The 18,891-nt window shown below is 45.1% G+C and overlaps 1 protein-coding gene across 5 annotated transcripts in view; it reads right to left on the bottom strand.

Annotated features, from left to right (window-relative positions):
• Window positions 1-18,891, bottom strand: part of PAMR1 (peptidase domain containing associated with muscle regeneration 1) — a 167,826-nt gene that overhangs the window by 46,244 nt on the left and 102,691 nt on the right. For 4 of the 5 annotated variants that reach the window (XM_047775982.1, XM_047775984.1, XM_047775983.1 and 1 more), the window contains 2 exons: window positions 11,957-12,133; window positions 3,935-4,063 (listed from right to left, as the gene is read on the bottom strand). In XM_047775982.1, the coding sequence (XP_047631938.1) occupies window positions 3,935-4,063; window positions 11,957-12,133 (306 nt within the window). Of the gene's footprint in view, window positions 1-3,934; window positions 4,064-11,956; window positions 12,134-16,859; window positions 16,926-18,891 lie in introns of those variants that run through there. The other variant, XM_047775985.1, reaches the window with a different exon arrangement.

Here is an 18,891-nt window from a genome sequence, read left to right as displayed (position 1 = left end):
GATCCTTCAGGGCCTGAGGGGTTGGCAACACTCCAGCACTACCTAGAAGTGTGGCATCCATGTGGCTCTCGGTCCTCTCATGCTCATCTCATTTGGTGCTTAGGAACTTGGTCTGAAGGCCAAGTTCAATAAACTCCACTCTGGAGGTCAGCGGAGTGGCTCCACTTAAGAACTCAACTTTCCAGTTTAGGAAGCTTTGAAAAGAAGCCTTGATTTTGACTTTAGGGATCAGGGCCTCTCATGTTGGCACCAGATCACAGTTCCTAAATACCACCCCCCACAAAAGGAACCAGGATTTGTGGAGAAATGGCTGGTTCTAGCACCTGTACAATCAAGGTGAACTTGAAACATTTGTGAGGGGCCAAGAATTAAGGAAGTGCTCAGAGAATGATGCAGAGAAGCCAGCTTAAAGGGTCTGGGTGGCCAATTCTGGGACAGTTTGAGTATCAAAAAAATGAGGATAGCATTAGGAAACATCGAGGAAAAAAAAATGAAAATTCATGAGTCCATAGTGCAAAAGAAGAGAGAGAAAAGCCAAATGTGGGGAAATGATAATAAAGGGTGAATCCAGGTAAAAAAGGCATGTAGTCCTCTTTCAACTCTCTGTGTATTTAAAATCTTTTTCAAAATAAGAAGTTAGAGAAAGAAGGAATAGCTCCTTAGTCTGGATACTCTGAAATTACTAAACCAATCTTTCTTGGCCATAAAAATAGGAAGAAAGTTCTCTCCTGGGCTCAGTGACTTCCAGCCCTTCTCCAATTCTCTTGCTTAATGCAACTGGCCAATGGTTATGAATGAATCGATCACATAGTGGATTTTAAGACTATAATGAGTTAGGTTAGTGCCATCTGGGACAAGCATTGTCAAGGACAGTGGAAAATAAAGGTGCTACAGTACTGAACACTCTATAACTCAAACCTAAGAGTCTGATCCTTCCTGGTATTTTCCTGGCACTCCTTCCTTCTAAGGTTTGTATGGCACTCAGGAAAAAATGCCAGGGCTCTACAATGGTACTCAGCCTGAAGCCCTCCTTCTCCAGAATTAAACGGTCTGAAAGGATCGCTTGGGCGCCATCTACTGGGGAAATGTCCACACTGCTACGCGGCTCCAGTGCTGCGCCCTCAGTGCCATGCCCTCAAGCCCTGTACCCCAGTCATGAGCAAACCACTCAGGAGTTCAGCTGCCCCTTAAAAGAGGCAGGCAGCACCGTGCCCAGCACTGGGCAGGCATTCAACAAATAACGGAAATGAATTACTTCCTCCCATAAATTCCCAGTATATGCCGCAGATGATAACATAATAACATCATATTGATGTCTTCTCATGGTCAAGCCCTGTTTCCATGGATATATTGTATGTTCATGGAGGGCTCATTGTTTTCCCTGGGGACCAGCCCTGCGATCCTTAAGAAATGCTCCCTTCGTGTATGTGGCAGTGATCAGATAACATCCACCGTGCAGAACGAGGCTTTCAGAACAAGCAACATGGCACTGAACAAGCATAGCTGAATCAACACAGAATGAGACAGAAGTATGACCTTTGTTTCACCGACCACACTTTGATTTTTCTTTGTCTCTTCTCTCTAAATTTCAAGCTCCAAGGCAGCAGTAACTACATCCATCTTGCTCATCATTGCACCTAAGAGCATCCATTCCTAGTAGTGAGGACCAGTTGCCCTGAGCCAGTTTTGCTGTCCTTGAGAAAGTGTTTCTCAAGAATCACATGGATACCTTCACTAATCCAACTAATCAGACTCCATATTCAGCCAACTCTCACGCTGAGGCTAAACCCAAGACTCAAGCAATAGGTGCTATTTGGAATGACACACCTACAAGGTTTCTTTGGGCAACTAACTGCACTCCTTCTGTCTTCTGCCTTGGCTTTATTGACCTGCATGCAAATATTTTTGCCCTTCTCTGTCCTATCCCCTAGACAAACCCACCTACTCACACAGAGGACTGTTTAGGAAACATCTGTACCCCTCCCCCTTGGGGTAGCATAAACTCTCATGCTTGACCGATTTGGGGCTTAGCCTCAGAATGTGAGTGAATGTGATGTGAGCAGAGGCCTTACATGTGGCTGTGCATTTGGTCTGGCCTGTTAGGCCTCTATGACCCACTCTAAGAAGACCGCACCCCAAGTTGCCTCTTTGGCCTGAGCCTTGACTCTAGAGCGCAACCTAGGCCAGCCCAGCTGAAACCAATTAAAGCCCAGCCAACTCAGAGACCCGTGATACAGAAAAATACCCATCTGTCCTCACATATGGTTGCGTGTGTGGCAAATGGAAGTTCCTGGGCTAGGGGTTACATTGGAGCTGCAGCCGCCAGCCTACACCACAGCAATGCCGGATCTGAGCTGCATCTGTGGGCTACAGCAACACCAGATCCTTAACCCACTGAGCAAGGCCAGGGCCCAAAGTCACATCCTCATGAACACTATGTCAGGTTCTTAACCCATTGAACCATAATGGAAACTTCACATCTGTCCTTTGGAGGTTGTCTGTTACTCAGCAAAAACTGACTAATCTACATGAACACACTAGCACCCCTACTCCTGAAAGCTTCAACTTAGAAATGCCATCCTCTGACCATAGTACCCCTTCCATCTACATGTCCCACGACTTTTATTTTTACCATTAAGTCTGCTTTTCCTTCTCATCCAGAGCTCCAGTCCCATTCTCGCTCTATCAGGTTCTTGTTGGTTTCACGTCCTAGCCAACCTGGATCCCTGGACAGTCATGTCTCAGCCAGTGCTTGGATCAGCCAAATGACTGCTCTTACTCACCTCTGCTACCATGCTGCCAGGGAACATCACCCACCTGTCCCAGCTGCATCACCTCCATGGGAGTTCCAGCTTCCACTGGGACCTCAGCTTTGCTTGGGCATGCTTTAACTTATCACTAGATGGTCCCTTTCCTCATTCATCACGTGGCTGTTCCAAAACCTCAGTACCCTCAAGCCTCAGCTCCCCTTCCACTCCGCTGTCCTCTGAGATTTCACATTCCACTTTGCAGAGAAAACAGAGCTATGAGGAAGAACTCACCAGTGGGAGCAGGTGAGTACTGTGGCTGAGAACAAGGGGTCTGCAATCACACAGACTGAGGTATCTTCCTCACTCTTCGCCCTAGACTCTTGCATTTTGCTATAGGTTTGAGCAGGCAGAGATTACAAATAACCCTCCATCCTCTATCTCTGCAGCCTGGAAATATCGTTTATAAAAGTAAAATGACTTAGGCTCCAAGACCACTTGGACTGCTCCTAAGTCCTGTGAACTAGACTGGGTGAAATAGTAATAGTTTGTGTATTGCTCCAGATCCTGACTTTCAGAGGAATTCTCACCATCAGGTTGCAGCAGAGGAGAATCGTAACCTGAGAGATGGGTTAGATTTCCACTCCATTTCCAAAGGATTATTGAAGCTCCAAGGGGAGCACTAGTAAAGATTAAGTAATTCTTGGAGATTCAGCAGAAGCCAGAAAGAATCCCTTTCCTGGGACAAGTGGCATGCTGACAATTTCATGTGGGTTCCAGGAATTTAACTCAGGATTCAAGAAGTTTTCCAATAGAAATTCATATTTTAAATGCACTGCAGACTTCACATTTTTGAAGCCTGATTCACCACCTGCTGACCAATGATAACACACAATTGCTTCTGGAAAGGACACGAGGCCTGCTGTGTGCAGACTGCCTTGGCTTCACTGACAGAGGGAAAGATTTATGAGCAGACAGAAAGCCCGCAAGACCAATTCCAAACAGATGTCCACACTCCACACCCAGCAGAGGGAAACGCCTCTTTGTTTTTGAGAGTCTTACCTAGAAAGCCCTCTGGCCACAAGCTTTGCAGAGCTCAGCTTCCAACAAGATAAACTGAGGCTCCTGCAAGCTGAGCCTTGAAGGGCGCGGGCACTAGGGACCGAGGTCCACCGGGGTCTACTCACGCATGCAGTCTCCTCCGTACCAGCCCGCGCGGCACTCGGCACAGTAGATGCCCTTCACGTAGAAGTCGTCCAGGGTACCCCCCCACGAGCCGTTTCGGCACGTCTTGCAGTTCTCAAAGATGGTACAACCTGAAACATTGCCAGGCAGATGGACGTTAGATTAAGCACATGCAGGTTCTGATGCGCGGACTGAGAGAGAAACTGTGTGCCTTCCCGGGACCTCGTCTCCACCAAGGGTATCTGGACCTAGAAAGGGCCCGAAGCCCTTGGGAAAGAGTGCTCATTCCCAGGGAAAGGCTGGAGTCACCAGAATTCGGATGGGGGAGTTTAGGAAGGTGGTCTGAGCCATCTTCCTAATTAGTGGCTGATTTTTTAAAAGATTCCATTTCTGGTCATAGTTATGAACTTTCATTTTCAGTAAAAGACAATACTACTTAAAATTAATTTTTAATCACCCTGTTTTATAAAATAGTAGAGATGAAAAGACCTCCAAATTTAAGACAGATTGACAGCAAATGCTTATTATTATATTAAAACCAAATCTAGGCATTCCCACTGTGGTGGGATGGGATCAGCAGCATCTCTGCAGTGCAAGGACACAGGTTCAATCCCTGACCCAGCACAGTGGGTTAAAGGATCCCAGGGTTGCTGCAGCTGCAGCACAGGTCACAACTGTGGCTCTGATCTGATCCTCAGCCTAGGAACTCTACATGCCACTGAGTGGGAATAAAAAAAAAAAAAATCTAAATTACATTGTTGTTTGTACTGAAGGCAAAACCTCTTGCTGATTGTAAATTTTTTAACATTTTACAAAGATGTCATATCTCACTTATGACCAGTAACCTGAAAAGTACTATGAAATACTTAAAATATTTAGTAGTAAGCTTCTAGAATGGTTTTACACTTTGGTTCTAATTCACTCTTTTTTTAAAAAAAAAAATTATACATTGAGATACTTCACATACCACAAAATTCATTCTTTTAAAATGTACAACTCAACGGGTTTTGGTATATTCTCAGAGTTGTGTCACCATCATTATTATCTAACTTTAGAACATTCCATCTCCTCCCCCACAAAAGACCCTCTACTCATTAGCAGTCACTCTCCGTCCCCCTGCCCCCGGCCCTTGGCCACCAGGAATCTACTAGTCATTCCACGTGAATGGAATCATACACTATACGGCCTTTCATGTCAGGCTTTTCTCATTCATAGCTGATGTTTCAAGGTAAAATGAAATGACCTGTAGCAAAAAATAGATTCCACCAGCACTGGGTACTTTTTCTCTTCATCAAAGGATCACATGCTTATTGTGGAAGATTTAGAAAATTCAGACAAGAATTCAGCGAAGGCCACCTAAAATTCCACCACTCAGAGAAAAATGATCAGAGAGAAAGAAATACTCTTTGTGCATACACAAACACATTTTTGAAAAATTAGGCTCATACTATATACCGTACATTCTGTTTTTAATGACTGACTTTAAATCTAATGATTGTAAACATTTTGCCATTCCATTAAACATTCTTGTATGTCATACATTTCTCCGACTAGAGTGTGCCGTTGGAAACGACCTTAATGCCTAATAATGGGCTCACACGGGAAGGGGTTAGCTTGGCCCTCCCTTCCCAGCAGGCCACACAGGTCCAAGATTGAGCAGTCCCAGTCAAGGGTTATTTTTAAAACATGGTCCCCTGAGAGGTGAGGGATACTAAAGAAAGATAGAGATAACCAACCCCACTTCCTAAAGCAGAGAGCTAATAAGTTCATTGTTCAGCTGTGTGTCCTCGAGCAAACTGCTTGACTTCTCTGTGGCTCGAGGTCCCCATCTGTAAACCCAATGTTAACAACTATGCCTACCTCATAGGGTTGTTCCTGTTGTGGCTCAGCGGGTTAAGAACCCGACATGGTATCTGTGAGGATACAGGTTCCATTCCTAGCCTCCCTCAGTGGGTTAAGGAGATGGTGTTGCTGCAAACTGAGGCATAGTTTGCAGATGTGGCTTGAATCCTGTGTTGCTGTGGCTGTGGTGCAGGCCGGCAGCTGCAGCTCCGATTAGACCCCTAGCCTGGGAACCTCCATATGCTGAGAGTGAGACCATAAAAAACCTTAAATTCACACAGGCACATAGCAAGTGCCCCCAAAATATGAACTATTTATTATTATTACTCTGCATGCCTCTACCTCCACTTGGCTTATCCCCACCAGAGCGTCTATCAATATCATGTTCAAGTTTAACTGCTTATTATCTGCTTCCCTATAATAGACCGAAGTCAAAGACTAAATCTTGTTCAACACTATATCCCCACACGTGATATATCTGGTACATAATAAGTATTCAATAAATATTATTATTGAGTGAATGAATAAAGGGATACTTGGATGGATGAAGAATTGCTCATCTAGGCTTCTATTCAAGATAGCCAGCTTAAAAAAAAAATTAAAAAATGGAGTTCCCATTGTGGCTCAGTGGTTAACGAATCTGACTAGGAACCATGAGGTTGAGGGTTTGATCCCTGGCCTTGCTTAGTGGGTTAAGGATCCGGCATTGCCGTGAGCTGTGGTGTAGGTCGCAGACGGGCTCAGATCCCGTGTTGCTGTTGCTGTGGCGTAGGCTGGCAGCTGTAGGTCTAATTCGTCCCCTAGCTTGGGTACCTCCATATGCCACGGGTGCAGCCCTAAAAAGCAAAAAATTAAGATAGCCAGCATTTTCTTGAGCTGAGAGCATACTTTTTTGCTTTGGGCTAAAATTAGGTCTTCATCGACCCGAAGTGTATATATGCAGCATATGGGTGTGATTTCTGCAGGACAGAGACGTGTAGCTCGCTCTTTGCACCCTGTCCTGACTTTGCTTTCCTCTCCCAGGGCCTCCCTCCCAAGAAGATGAATTGCTAATCCATTCATCAAATTTCATATGGCTCACACCTGGGTTCCAGTGTGGCCTCTGCATCTTTAAAGGTCATCTTCACCCCTGTGCCACGCTCCCCTCTGATTCCTTGTCCCCTGTGGCACTGAGGAGGCCAGTGGATGCAGAGTCTGACCTCAGTGACCCTCTCTCTCAGCACAGTCACTCCTGGGCTCTTAGGAGCACATCACGAAACCAGCCAGGTGATTAAGATGAGCAGGCTGTGTTAAAAAGACGCTAAGGGAGTTCCCCCTATGGTGCAGTGGGTTAAGGATCCGACTGCAGCTGCTCTGGTTCCTGCAGAGGTGGGGGTTTGATCCCCAGCCCAGCACAGTGGACTAAAGGATCCAGCGTTGCTGCAGCTGTGGCTTGGATTCAATCCCTGGCCCAGGAACTTCCATATGCCACAATGTGGCCGTAAAAAACAAACAAACAAAAAAACCAAGGCACGAAGTAGCTCAAAGAAGTGCCAGAAGGGTTAGAAGACTGAGTTCAGAGCTACACAGCTTAGAAATGCACTAAAATATACAGCAAACTTGCTCCAGTGGGGGCACCAGTGCTGCTGGAAGTCACTGTTGCCGTCCCTACCACCACGCCCTGGACACTGACCCTCATGTAATTACTGCCATCAGAAGAGAAAAGATGGTTGTCTATCATAACGACAGAAATGACAGAAATTCTAAAACCAGGCTGAGCTCCCATTTCTCACCTTTGAGACTGGCAAAATTCCCAAATGATGCACTCTGTTGCCAAACTTTGGCAAAAGAGTACTCTCATGTGCGGTGGCTGTGGGCACCAAATGCGTGGAGGAGCACTTGGCAAAGACTGGCAAAATGACACAGCACCTCGCTCTGCCTCAGCAACCCTTCTTCCAGGAACCTATCCCAAAGATATGCTGCAAAAATACTAGCTGATACATGCCTGAGGCCATGCACTGTAGTAGTATTTATAATAGCCAAAAGATAGAAATAACCTAAATACTCATAAACTATGGTAATCCACACAATGCATTTATATGCAACTGAAAAAAGAAATGGAAAATAAGGCTTTATATTGTCAGTGAGTGATCTCCAGCATATATTAAGAGAAAAAAGCAAGACAGTTAGCAGTGTTTATGGCATGCTGTCTTTTTGTACAAACAGCAGAATGATACATAAATGTATGTACATATTTGCATGGATTGTCAAAAACAGCAAAAAGATGGAAACAATACTACTCATATATCAAGTAAGTGGTATAACATCGCAGACAAAATCATAACATCAGTTGGCTTTAAAACATGGTATTTGACTGTACCACGTACTTAGTGAGATATATTCTAAGGTGAATAAAACCCAGAATCATCAGTGATCTTATTGTTAATATGAGTAATGCTGTTGTTATTTTGTAAGATTATCCTATAGATAAAGCAAGTAAGGGATTAGGTTAATATTATTAGGAACAGGAGTTTCACCATGAGAGAAAAGATAAATATAAAATCAAAGAAGTTAAGTAACAACCTTGGAATATTACATTTGAACTTGAGTAGCAGTTTAAACTCATTTAGAAAAATATGGGAATTCTTGCCATGGCTCAAGGGAAATGAACCAGACTAGTATCCATGAGGACGCAGGTTTGATCTCTGGACTCACTTGGTGGGTTAAGGATCCTGCATTGCCGTGAGCTGTGGTGTAGGTTGCAGATGAGGTTTGGATCTGGCGTTGCTGTGGCTGTGGTGCAGCTCGGCAGCTACAGCTCTGATTCAACCCCTAGCCTGGAAACCTCCACATGGCCATGAGTGAGGCCCTAAAAATACAAAAAAAAAAAAAATTTATGGAATTCCTGTCATGGCTCAGCAGGTTAAGGACCTGACGTTGTCTCTCTGAGGATGCAGGTTCAAACCCTGGTTTCACTCTTTGGGTTAAGAATCCAGGGATACCACAAGCTGCAGTGTAGGTCAGAGACGCAGCTCGGATCTGGTATTGCTGTGGCTGTGGCGTAGGTCACAGCTGCAGTTCTGATTTGACCCCTGGCCTGGGAACTTCCACATGCCATGAGTGTGGCTATAAAAAAGAAAAAAATACATATATGCATAGGAGTTCTCCTGCGGAACAGCAGGTTGGGGGTCTGGTGTCGTCACTGCAACAGCTTGAGTCACCGCTGTGGCTCAGGTTTGATCCCTGGCCTGGAAAATTCCGCATGCTGTGGGCACGACCCCCCAAATATATATATATGGTTTCCTAGCTCCATTCACTTAAAAAACCAAACAGACCCTTGTAACAATGACAGTCCAACAGCAAGGCACATCTCAGGTGACCAGATCATGGTGTCAGACAAGAGCTCCATGGAGAAATGGCTGATTCCAGACCTAGGGCAGAAGTTCCCCCTGGCCTCACTCAGTGGGTTAAGTATCTGGCATGGCCATGAGCTGTAGGGTGGGTCACAAAAGCTTCTCGGATCCTACCTTACTGTGGCTATGGCGTAGGCCAGCAACTGCAGCTCTGATTCGACTCCTGGCCTGGGAACTTGCATATGCCACAGGTGCGGCCATACAAAAAAATCAGGATCAAAATCAATAAATATTTTAAATGCCTAAGGTCACAATGACACTCACGCACACAGAGAAACCTCTCTGATCACCAATAGGGACTGCTGGGACATCAATTCACTGTCGTTGAAAATTGTTTTTTGGTTTTTTTTTTTTAAAACCCTTTCTCTGGCCTTTCTTTTCAGGGCAACCCCATGGTTGCTGTGGGACAGCTCCCCACTACCTAGTTCGGAAGATCATTCTCAGCATCAGTCAAGGAGATGAGGTGGCTGCTTCCTGTATGACATAACAAGAGGTCAGGTACAGATGTGGCCAATGTGGACGGCCTTCTTTCTTTTTAGGGCCGCACCTGTGGCAGATGGAAGTTCCTGGGCTCGAGGTCAAATTGGAGCAGCTTGTGGCAATGCTGGATCCTTAACCCACTGAGCAGGCCAGAGATCGAAACTGCATCCTCATGGGTACTAGCTGCGTTCTTAACCTGCTGAGCCACAATGGGAACTCCTGGATGGCCTTCTGTATGAAGCGACAGGTAGCCCACAGCACTGCCTATAAAGTTCTCTTACTTATCCTGTGACCCCGTGCCATCTCATCAAACTCTCACAACAGTAACTGCTAAGCTTTTGAAAACACCGAAAATCATTCAGAGACATCAGTACCTGCTCCAAGGACCCCTAGTCAGAAGACTCTGGCTTAGCTCTCAAAACTTCCTTAGAAAATTTGGAGGCACTGCTCCACCATTTTCCTATATACCACACTCAGCATGAGAGACTTGGAAGAGTGGGTTTCTTTTCTGGATCTGATGTGCAAAGGTTACACTGAGGTTGCTCCTGTTTTAAAGCTCAGCAGGACTCTCTTCCAAGAGGGAAGAAGGTTTAGAAGTATCACTTATACATTTGAGCCTGGGTTTCTTTCCTCTGCTATAGGTTTCCTCAAAAGAAAGTTCCTGGTAGTTAACGAGTATCATTCTCTGTGTTTGTTAAAGAGGAGAGGCAGAAAGGAGAGACACTGCCCAAGTACAGTGGACATCCTTTTAGTCTTTAGTTTAAGGAAGATGTATTTTAAATTCTCTATGCTCTCCTTTCCATCAGGCATAGAAGAGAAAAGTTAAGACTCCCCTGGAAGAAATGACACTTACAAGGCAGCAGAGCTGAAAGCACCAAGAAAACATTCAATGATTTGTCAATCACACTGGAAACATCGGAAGTGTGAAGCTCAGGGGCCGCACTGCCTCTACGCAGGCCCTTCTGTGAAGAAAGACAATCACTGTCCCCTTTATGGTGGGGGCCCAGGGAAGTGGGGGTGTGGGATAAGGCAGGTCCAGCTGATGAAAAGGCAAAGGACTGGGCACCACAACTGGGAAGGTTCCACCTCACCCCAGGATGCTCTCGTATTACTGGGACCACCTCCCGAATGGCCAGCTCAGGGCAGGAGCGTCATCCTCAACTTCTGCCCTTCCCTTCCTTTCCCCACCCGACCAACCCCAAACTGTCATCACCTCCACTCTCCTTAATAGCAACCCCTCCCCCTCTCTCCATCCATAGGCTTTCTGCCCATCAAGGTCCCCATTACTCCTCCCCTGCTTCTAATCACGTCCTTCCTCCAATCCTTTCTCCATATTGTAGTTAAAGAGAAAATTGGCTTTCACCTCTTCACTAGGGTATCTCCAACATTACTAAGTAGCTTCAGAAAATAGCCTAAACATCATAGCACAGCCTGCAAAGCCCTACAGGGTCTTACCCATGTTCTCTCCATCAGATTGTTCTCCCTCTCCCTCTCTCCCTCTCTCTGGCTGTGCCTGTGACATGTGGAAGTTCCTGGGTGAGGGACTGAACGCATGCTACAGCAGTGACCTGGACTGCTACAGTGAAAACGGTGGGTCCTTAATCCACTGCACCACAAGAGAACTCCCAGATTGTTCTCTCTTGACCTTTTGTCGGTCTCTCTCTCCATTTTTCTCATCTCTCTCTCCCTCTCTCAGACACACACACCCCTCTCCAGCCAGACTAAGCTACTTACAACTCCATAAACTCCATGAATTCTCTTGCCACAGGACCTTAGCACATGCTATTCTCTATGGCTGGACCTCTTTACGAAATCTCCTTCAGGCTTTTCATTTTGCTGTTTCCATCTTCAGCACACACATCACTCCTCTAATAGATCACGGACCCGCATCCTCATCCAGGCTCTCAAGGTACCCGTGTTTCTCTATCATAGCACCTGCCACTCCATAGTCCAGCCACATATTAATTCCTCCATCTCCCTTCTAAGGCTGCAAGCTCTGGGAATGCCAGGAATGTGTCTTCTTAAAAAACATTTTATTCCCAGTACCTGCCATGGTATATAGGAGCTACTCGGACTGTTTGTTAAATGAATGAGTAAATGAGTCAACAACTTTATAAGTTTTACACTGAAAAGAGTGTTAATTCCTCTGAGTCCTGTGCTTATGGTGTGAGTGGGTTGATTAGGGCCCTTTAATCATCACGGTGTCTCAGCCTCTTGATGTCAACCTGTCAGCATTCAACTGACAGGTTGCTCCCACTGGTGACCTCAGAAAACGTGCAGGCAACCTGAAGTCTCCCCTTGCACACTCACCTGGGTGAATCAGGCAGGAGTCACACTCATTCTCCTCGTTTCTGCAGCAAGGGATGGTATAACCCACCACTTCCTTCTTTCCAGGGCAGACGCACTCAATCTGATCATATTCACAACACTCCCGACACATGATATTCCACTCGGCTCCAGGGCAGGCTTCATTAATGACTGTGTACTCTGAAACAGAAACCAGCAGGCAGGAACAGGTAAGACCCAGAAGTGCTCTACTGCTAAGAAGCAATCTTGTCCTACAAAGGTGTCACCCTGACTGAACAAAGGAGGAGACCATGTGGATTCTTTCCAGGCCAGTGTCTCCAGGGTGGGGGGGACCTACCTCCAAGGATGTTCAAAACCATCCAGTGGGACACAGATGAAATTTTTTTGGAACTGCTATTCATTTTTATTTTTTTAATCAAAAAAAGAAATTATGTTTGATCAATATATAATCTAAGTAACCAACACACATACACATAAATAATTTATAAACAACCAAACACCTCTGGAGTGTCTATGCTCATTTCTATTTCTGCTGGAGTGCACCAGGCCACCGCTTACAGCTACACAGGTTGTGCACTGCACAACTCCAGGAGGAACAGTTCAGCTGCATAACTGTATAGCACAGCCCAGGCATGTGAGCCATTAAAAAGGTTGGTGACCACGCTCTAGATCAGGTCATTCAAGTGCAAGGCTGAATGCCAAGTAGAGACCTGTCATTTCCTCTCAACTTGGCTCTTCGAATTTGCAGCATGCCGTTTTTATGGTACCTTCAAAGCTAAAACCAACAGAAAAGACAAAAAGTATCTTAATTAGTATGGCTGGGAGAATTTCAGTGTTTTACAAGAGTGAATTCACTGGCAGAACTTCATTCAATCTCCAAATACAACTGAGTGTTCTTTCCCATGAGGAAAAAAAGTATTCCTTTCTGAGTAGAATTTCTTTCTTTCTTTTGAAAAATATACCTTAAGTAAATGAAAGGGAAAAAAACCATCTGGCAAAACCTATGAGAGGAATCAGTAAAAAAGCTATCCAGAGGAATCCAGGCTAAGAAACAGATGTAGCTTTGATTTGCTCTTCTTCTTTCCCCAACTCTCTGTTACTAAATATTTTGCACAAAGATGACGATTGAAGCAGAAATAGGTCAGATATTTGGGGAATAAAGAGAATCTAGCTTCCCTGTGAAGCCTTCCCTAAAAACCCAGGCAGGGATCCCCAACATGCACCCTAGGTCCATATAAACCAATCCTAATATCTGTGGTGGCTTCAAACCTCTTGAATTTCATAGTTTAGTTTTCTGTTTTCTTCCCCTAAACTTGGCAGTTGGACACAGAGCTGATCATTCTTAATTTGCCAAGTAGAGCCATTTAAAGAAATTCTCGCCATCTCCTCTCAGCCCCTGGTCCTAAAAACATTCTAGCATCATAGAAAAGTACCACTTGTATACTAAGGGATAGGTTCTTAGCTTGCATACATTTAGTTGGATGAAAAAAAAAAATCCTTATTTCTTTTCCAAAAAATTCCTTATTTCTTTTCCATCTTTGTGGGTTGGCAAAGATGCTCACACTGGCATTCGGGAACAACTGGTTTAGGCCAGTGTGGTACTGTTACCACTGAGATTTTGTTTCCTATGCTATTCTGTGAGCCCTTCCAGGGCAGACACCAGAATTTACTTAGCCAAGCTTCCCATGGTTCTGATTTTGGCTGGATGATGTGAATTTGAAACTCTAGATGAGAACTTAATGGTTAAAAGTGAAGGGAAGCAGACGAACACATAGGAGTAAATCGCCGTATCAGTCTTAGATGGGACAGCAAAAACAACAAAAGAAAAACATGTAAATTGGACTTCATAAAAATTAAAAATGTTTGCACAAAACCAAGGGCATTCTCAAGGAAGTGAAAAGCCAACCTACAAAATGGGGAGAAATTTGCAAGAGGTGCTTGATAAACACGTGTGAAATGAACTGGCCTTAACTCTAGAGTTACCCTTCCTCCAACAGTCAAATATTTCCATCCAGTGGGTCTAGCTCGGAGCTACAAGCCAGGAGAGCTGACTGCCCCATAATTTCCTGCTCTCAGTACCAGGGCACTATCCCCCCCATGGTGAGGTGTCGGGGACAGTTGGTCCAGGCTGCCTAACTTGGGTCAAAGTTCCTTGGCACCAGCCTCCTCTCCTCTCTCAACATCGAATATGCTATGGGGTGTGGCTCATGTCTGACCCTTCCCTCTGTGCTCCCTAAGGCGAGCACTCTGCCCTTCTAGGTTCTCTAAGAATTCACAAATACTAATGACTCTGGCGGGAGGGGGCGGGGGCGGTACTGGAAGAACAGACGTTAGCTGCAACTTGTATAAGCCTCTGTACTTCAATGTGGAAGGCCACGTAAGGTATGCTCTACTCCTGTTTTCTCTAAGCATCAGGCATGCCCACCTCTGGCCCAGCCACAGAATACTGTAGGCCTCCCTTTACCCAGAAATTAATTTCCTAAAATGCACTGGTATTTCTCTTTATTTCAATGAGCAAGCCCACCTCTGCCCCCCTCAAGCGCATTATACGAGCTTTATAGGTAAGATCCAGAATATTGCATCCTCTTAGCCAAAGGGAATGATCCCAGGAAAGTCCACTTCTATACTGTCAGCCAAGTCAGCCAGGTGGCGCCTTTCCAAGGACTCTATGTGGCAAAAAGGATAATGGTCCAAAGATGTCCATATCCTGACGCCCGAAACCCAGGAAAATGTTACCTTACATGGTAAAGAGATTTTGTAGATGGGATTAATTTAACAATCTTGGGTGGGAAGGGAACGCCCGCTTGTCCGAGTGGACTCAATGAAATCCCAAGGCAAGAGGATCAGAGTCAGAGACGGAGATGCAACAAGAGAAGCACTGGATGCATCGGAGTGATGTGCTTTCACAATGGAAGAAGGGACCACGACTCAAAGAATGGAGGCAGCCTCTAGACAGCGGAAAGGGCAAGGGAACAAATCCTCCCCTAGACCATCCTGAAGGAACGCAGACCTGCCATCACCTTGATTTTGGCCTCCTAAGACTCATTTCGGACTCCTGTGCTCAAGGACTGCACAAAAACACACTTGGTGTGTGGTAATGTGTTATAGCATCTACAGGGAGCTGATGTACTGTGTCTTCTCTCTAAAGAAAGATTAACCTGCAGCTAGTCATTTAACTACCCTGGTCCTCAGTTTCCCCACTAAGCACAGCACCAAGAATGTGCATGAACTGATGGATGCATTCTTTCATTCCACATGTATTTACTGAGTGTCCACTACCTCCCACGTAGGAGACTGGGTGCTGGGACACAGTGGAGAGAAGAAAGGACACCATCCTTGGCCCCATGGGACTCACGGTCTTACAGAGGAAGAGATATTGGATAAAGGACTCCACGCACAGGATCACTCACTGTGACAAGGAAGAGGTAGGATGCTATGAGAACAAATGGGTGGTCATGAAGGGACATGAACAGAAAATCTACAGGACCCACAGGGTTAAGGGTGTTTAAATAAAATCACAAATAGAAATCTAGGAGTTCCCATTGTGGCTCAGCAGGTTAAGAACCTGACATAGTCTCCATGAGGATGTTTGATCCCTGACCTTGCTCGGTGGGTTAAGGATCCAGTATTGCCATGAGCTGTGGTATAGGTTGGCAGCTGCAGCTTCAATTAGACCCCTAGCCTGGGAACTTTAATATGCCACAGATGAGGCTGTAAAAAGAAGAAGAAGAAAAGAAATCTATTTGCCAAGATAAGACCACTTCCCAGGAATATGGAAGTGATGGAGGAAGGGTCGGTTTTAATGGTTCATTGACTCGGTGGCTCTGGTGTGGCAAGTCCACCACCCTTCTTTCTCCTCCAGCTTGAACAGAGACAGGAAAGTGCCCTCAAAATACACATGTAAGAAACAAATAGGTAAATGGGATATTCTATGAGAAAAACTTAAAGTTGACCAGCTGAAGAGATTTGAAGACCAGAGGACTCTCCTGGTCTTCTCCTTCTCCATCTATCAGAACTGCATTTACAAAAGGGGGGCACCTCGCTCGTTTAACTTTAGCTGCACACATTTCAGGGAATTACAATAGGATGCTAAGGCCAGTTCCAGAAACTAGGATTTAGAGAAATTCCAACAGCAGTAGAAAGCTACCAAAAGTTTTCCTATGTGTACACTAAAGCACTTGAGCATTTATTGTTTATGCAGTGTAATTTTCAAAATGTCCTAGTGAGGTCCTTTTGAGTTAAAATGAGCGGGTCCATCCTCTTCACTTTAACAGTAAGGAAAAGAACTAAGTAGGGAAGAAGCAAAGAGAAAAATCAAATAACTTTTTATAAAGGAATTCTGAGGGGAAGGGAAGGCTCACAGAATTCTAGGTTTAGGGAGGAGGTGAACAAGTCTGCTGCTTAGGGGGAAAAAGGCCAGGACATCCTCCAGCTTCAATGGCTGCTGGAGTTGAGCAAATGTTACTTTGCCTTCCACCTTTAAGAGAAAAGCCTTATAAAGCTGAAAATGACTTATTCTGTCAGTGCTTCCCAGGAAATAAGCACAAATTATGCACCAAGAACTCAGAGAGCACCGCCCTAGGATCAGCCAAGGTACCAACAGGTCAAGAGCATGCCTGTAATCACATAGCAAAACTAAACTTACAGAGTTTGGGGCACCGCAGACATTCATCCATCTCTAACTCTTCCATTAGATAAAATATCTATTTTTTTTCTTTACCAAACACTCCCTATTTTAATATAAAAATTCTTTGTGAAAGCTTCAAAACGTAAGATCATTCGTAGAGGAATAAAAAGTATTCAGAAATAACCTTCACATTCTATTGTTTATCCATCTATTGTCATCATTTAATGGACATATATATCCACATATAGAAACTGAAAGATGTGTACCCAATGTTCTTACCTCTCAAAACTGGTAACTTCTTATGGCTGTGTTGTGTGTGTGTGTGTTTTCTTTTTTAGAAACTGCTTATTTTCTTTATTTCAGTCATGGACATTTTCTCTTGACCTTGAGTAGTCTGCAAAAGTGATTTTAAATTGCTGCATCATTATCCTGTGTGTGCACAAGCATTTCTCTTCCTTCTTTTTTAAATCAGGGTAAACCAGTATCAAGAGAGTTGCAAAGTGCTTTGGTATCATAAGCTTTGCCCAAGCCCTTCCGTGGGTGCCATGCTTGGAGCAGCCATCCTGGTATCTCCTGCACAGAGTAGAGATTCAGTTATATAAAAAGAGGTCAATCCAGCTCTGGTTTTTCCAGAATTCAGGTTGGAAAATGGAAGACACTTAACCTCTCAGTCCTGCTTTATCCATGCAAATACCAAGGCAATGAAAACAATGCTGATATACTGGCATAGGTTCCACTTTTATAGATGGTGTGAACAAACAAATGAGTGAAAGAAAGCTGGGCGTCGCCATTGCCACCAGCACTATTTTGCACAGTCCCTTATCAACGTGACAGCCTGCTTTAAGCTCTCCAGTGCTAGTGTATTTTCACTGCCAACAAGATGGAGAACACTTAAGCCCTCAAACAGCAGGGGCTTGACTCACACAATGGCAGAGGGAGCAATTGCGTCCCCTTAGTGCTGTCTCAGAGGGCCACATTTTCAACAATAGTTTTTGTGGGGTTTTTTTTGTTTTTTGGTTTTTTTTGTTTTTTTTTTTTTTTTTTTTGCATTTTTAGGGCCACACCCACAGCATATGGAGGTTCCCAGGCTAGGTGTGGAATTGATAACCAAGGGCCTACACCACAGCCACAGCAACACTAGATCCAACCCAGCCTCGTCTGTGACCTATACCACAACTCATGGCAACACCAGATCCTTAACCCACTGAGTGAGGCCAGGGATTGAACCTGAGTCCTCATGGATACTAGTCAGATTCATCTCCACTGAGTCACGATGGGAACTCCTCAACACTAGGGTTTAAGGAACTAATGTTGACATAGTGGCTACTGAGGTCAAACTGAAAAAGTCAGAAAATTGTGGATGAAAACATGAGTCAGTCTGTTCCCTGTAGGATGGAAATATCAGTTGTCAGACCACAGGCCCAGGCTGAGGTCATCCCAGGAGGTAGCAAAGAAAAGTGCTTTTATCACGGCTCACTCCTCCTTGATGTTAGAATCTGCCTTTGTATCCAGCAAAGAACCCACAGCCCTCCCATCTACCCACCTTTAATGACAATTTCTCCTGAGAAGTTTTACTCTCTTCTGTATTTTATAAACCTCCGGAGACCAGAGGAAGAAAAAAAGAAGTAGGAAGCAGAGAGATCTACAACGAGGCAGCTCAGGCTCTGCTCCCGTCCCCACTCGCCGACCCCCACCACCGCTACTATCTGAACTCCCCATGTTCACTTCTAATGCACAACATTCCTAACTGCCTGAGGGTCTGACTGCCTGCTCGGTGGGGCTGATGACAGATGCCAGGCAGGCAAATCCCAGGCAGAAATGCCGTGAGGCGGAGTGACGTGATGGAACAGTTACTGGGGCCCTTGGTGACTCAATACATCCTCCTGAGCCTTTGAGAACCATCCCGTCACCGAGTGACCCTCCGTCCCAGCCTGGCTGGACTTCCAACCTCAGCAACCTCATTCTTCCCCTTCTCACAGCTCCTCCTGTTAATGATAGCTGGAAAGTTGATGCCTTCATCACTCCCTTTTGGGTATCGGGAGTGATAAAACTTTCAATGGATTCCCTAGAAATCTAGTTTGTAGGCACTAGGACACTGGGGAGGGGGAGGGAGGCAAAAATCCGTTTGTCACTTCCTTCCCCTCTTCATCCTTGACTAAGGACACAGCTCCTCACTGTCACTCCTCATTCATTCTCCTCTCTCCCCGGGTCCCAGCCCCCATGGGAAGGTAGCTGAGCCTTTGAAACATACCAGCGCATTGAAGCCTCATGATGACCCTTCATTTAACAGATGAGGAAACGGGAGAACAGA

Source organism: Phacochoerus africanus, chromosome 4 (genome assembly GCF_016906955.1).
Source record: "Phacochoerus africanus isolate WHEZ1 chromosome 4, ROS_Pafr_v1, whole genome shotgun sequence".
Classification (NCBI taxonomy): domain Eukaryota; kingdom Metazoa; phylum Chordata; class Mammalia; order Artiodactyla; family Suidae; genus Phacochoerus; species Phacochoerus africanus.
This window is presented reverse-complemented; position numbering and strand designations above follow the sequence as displayed.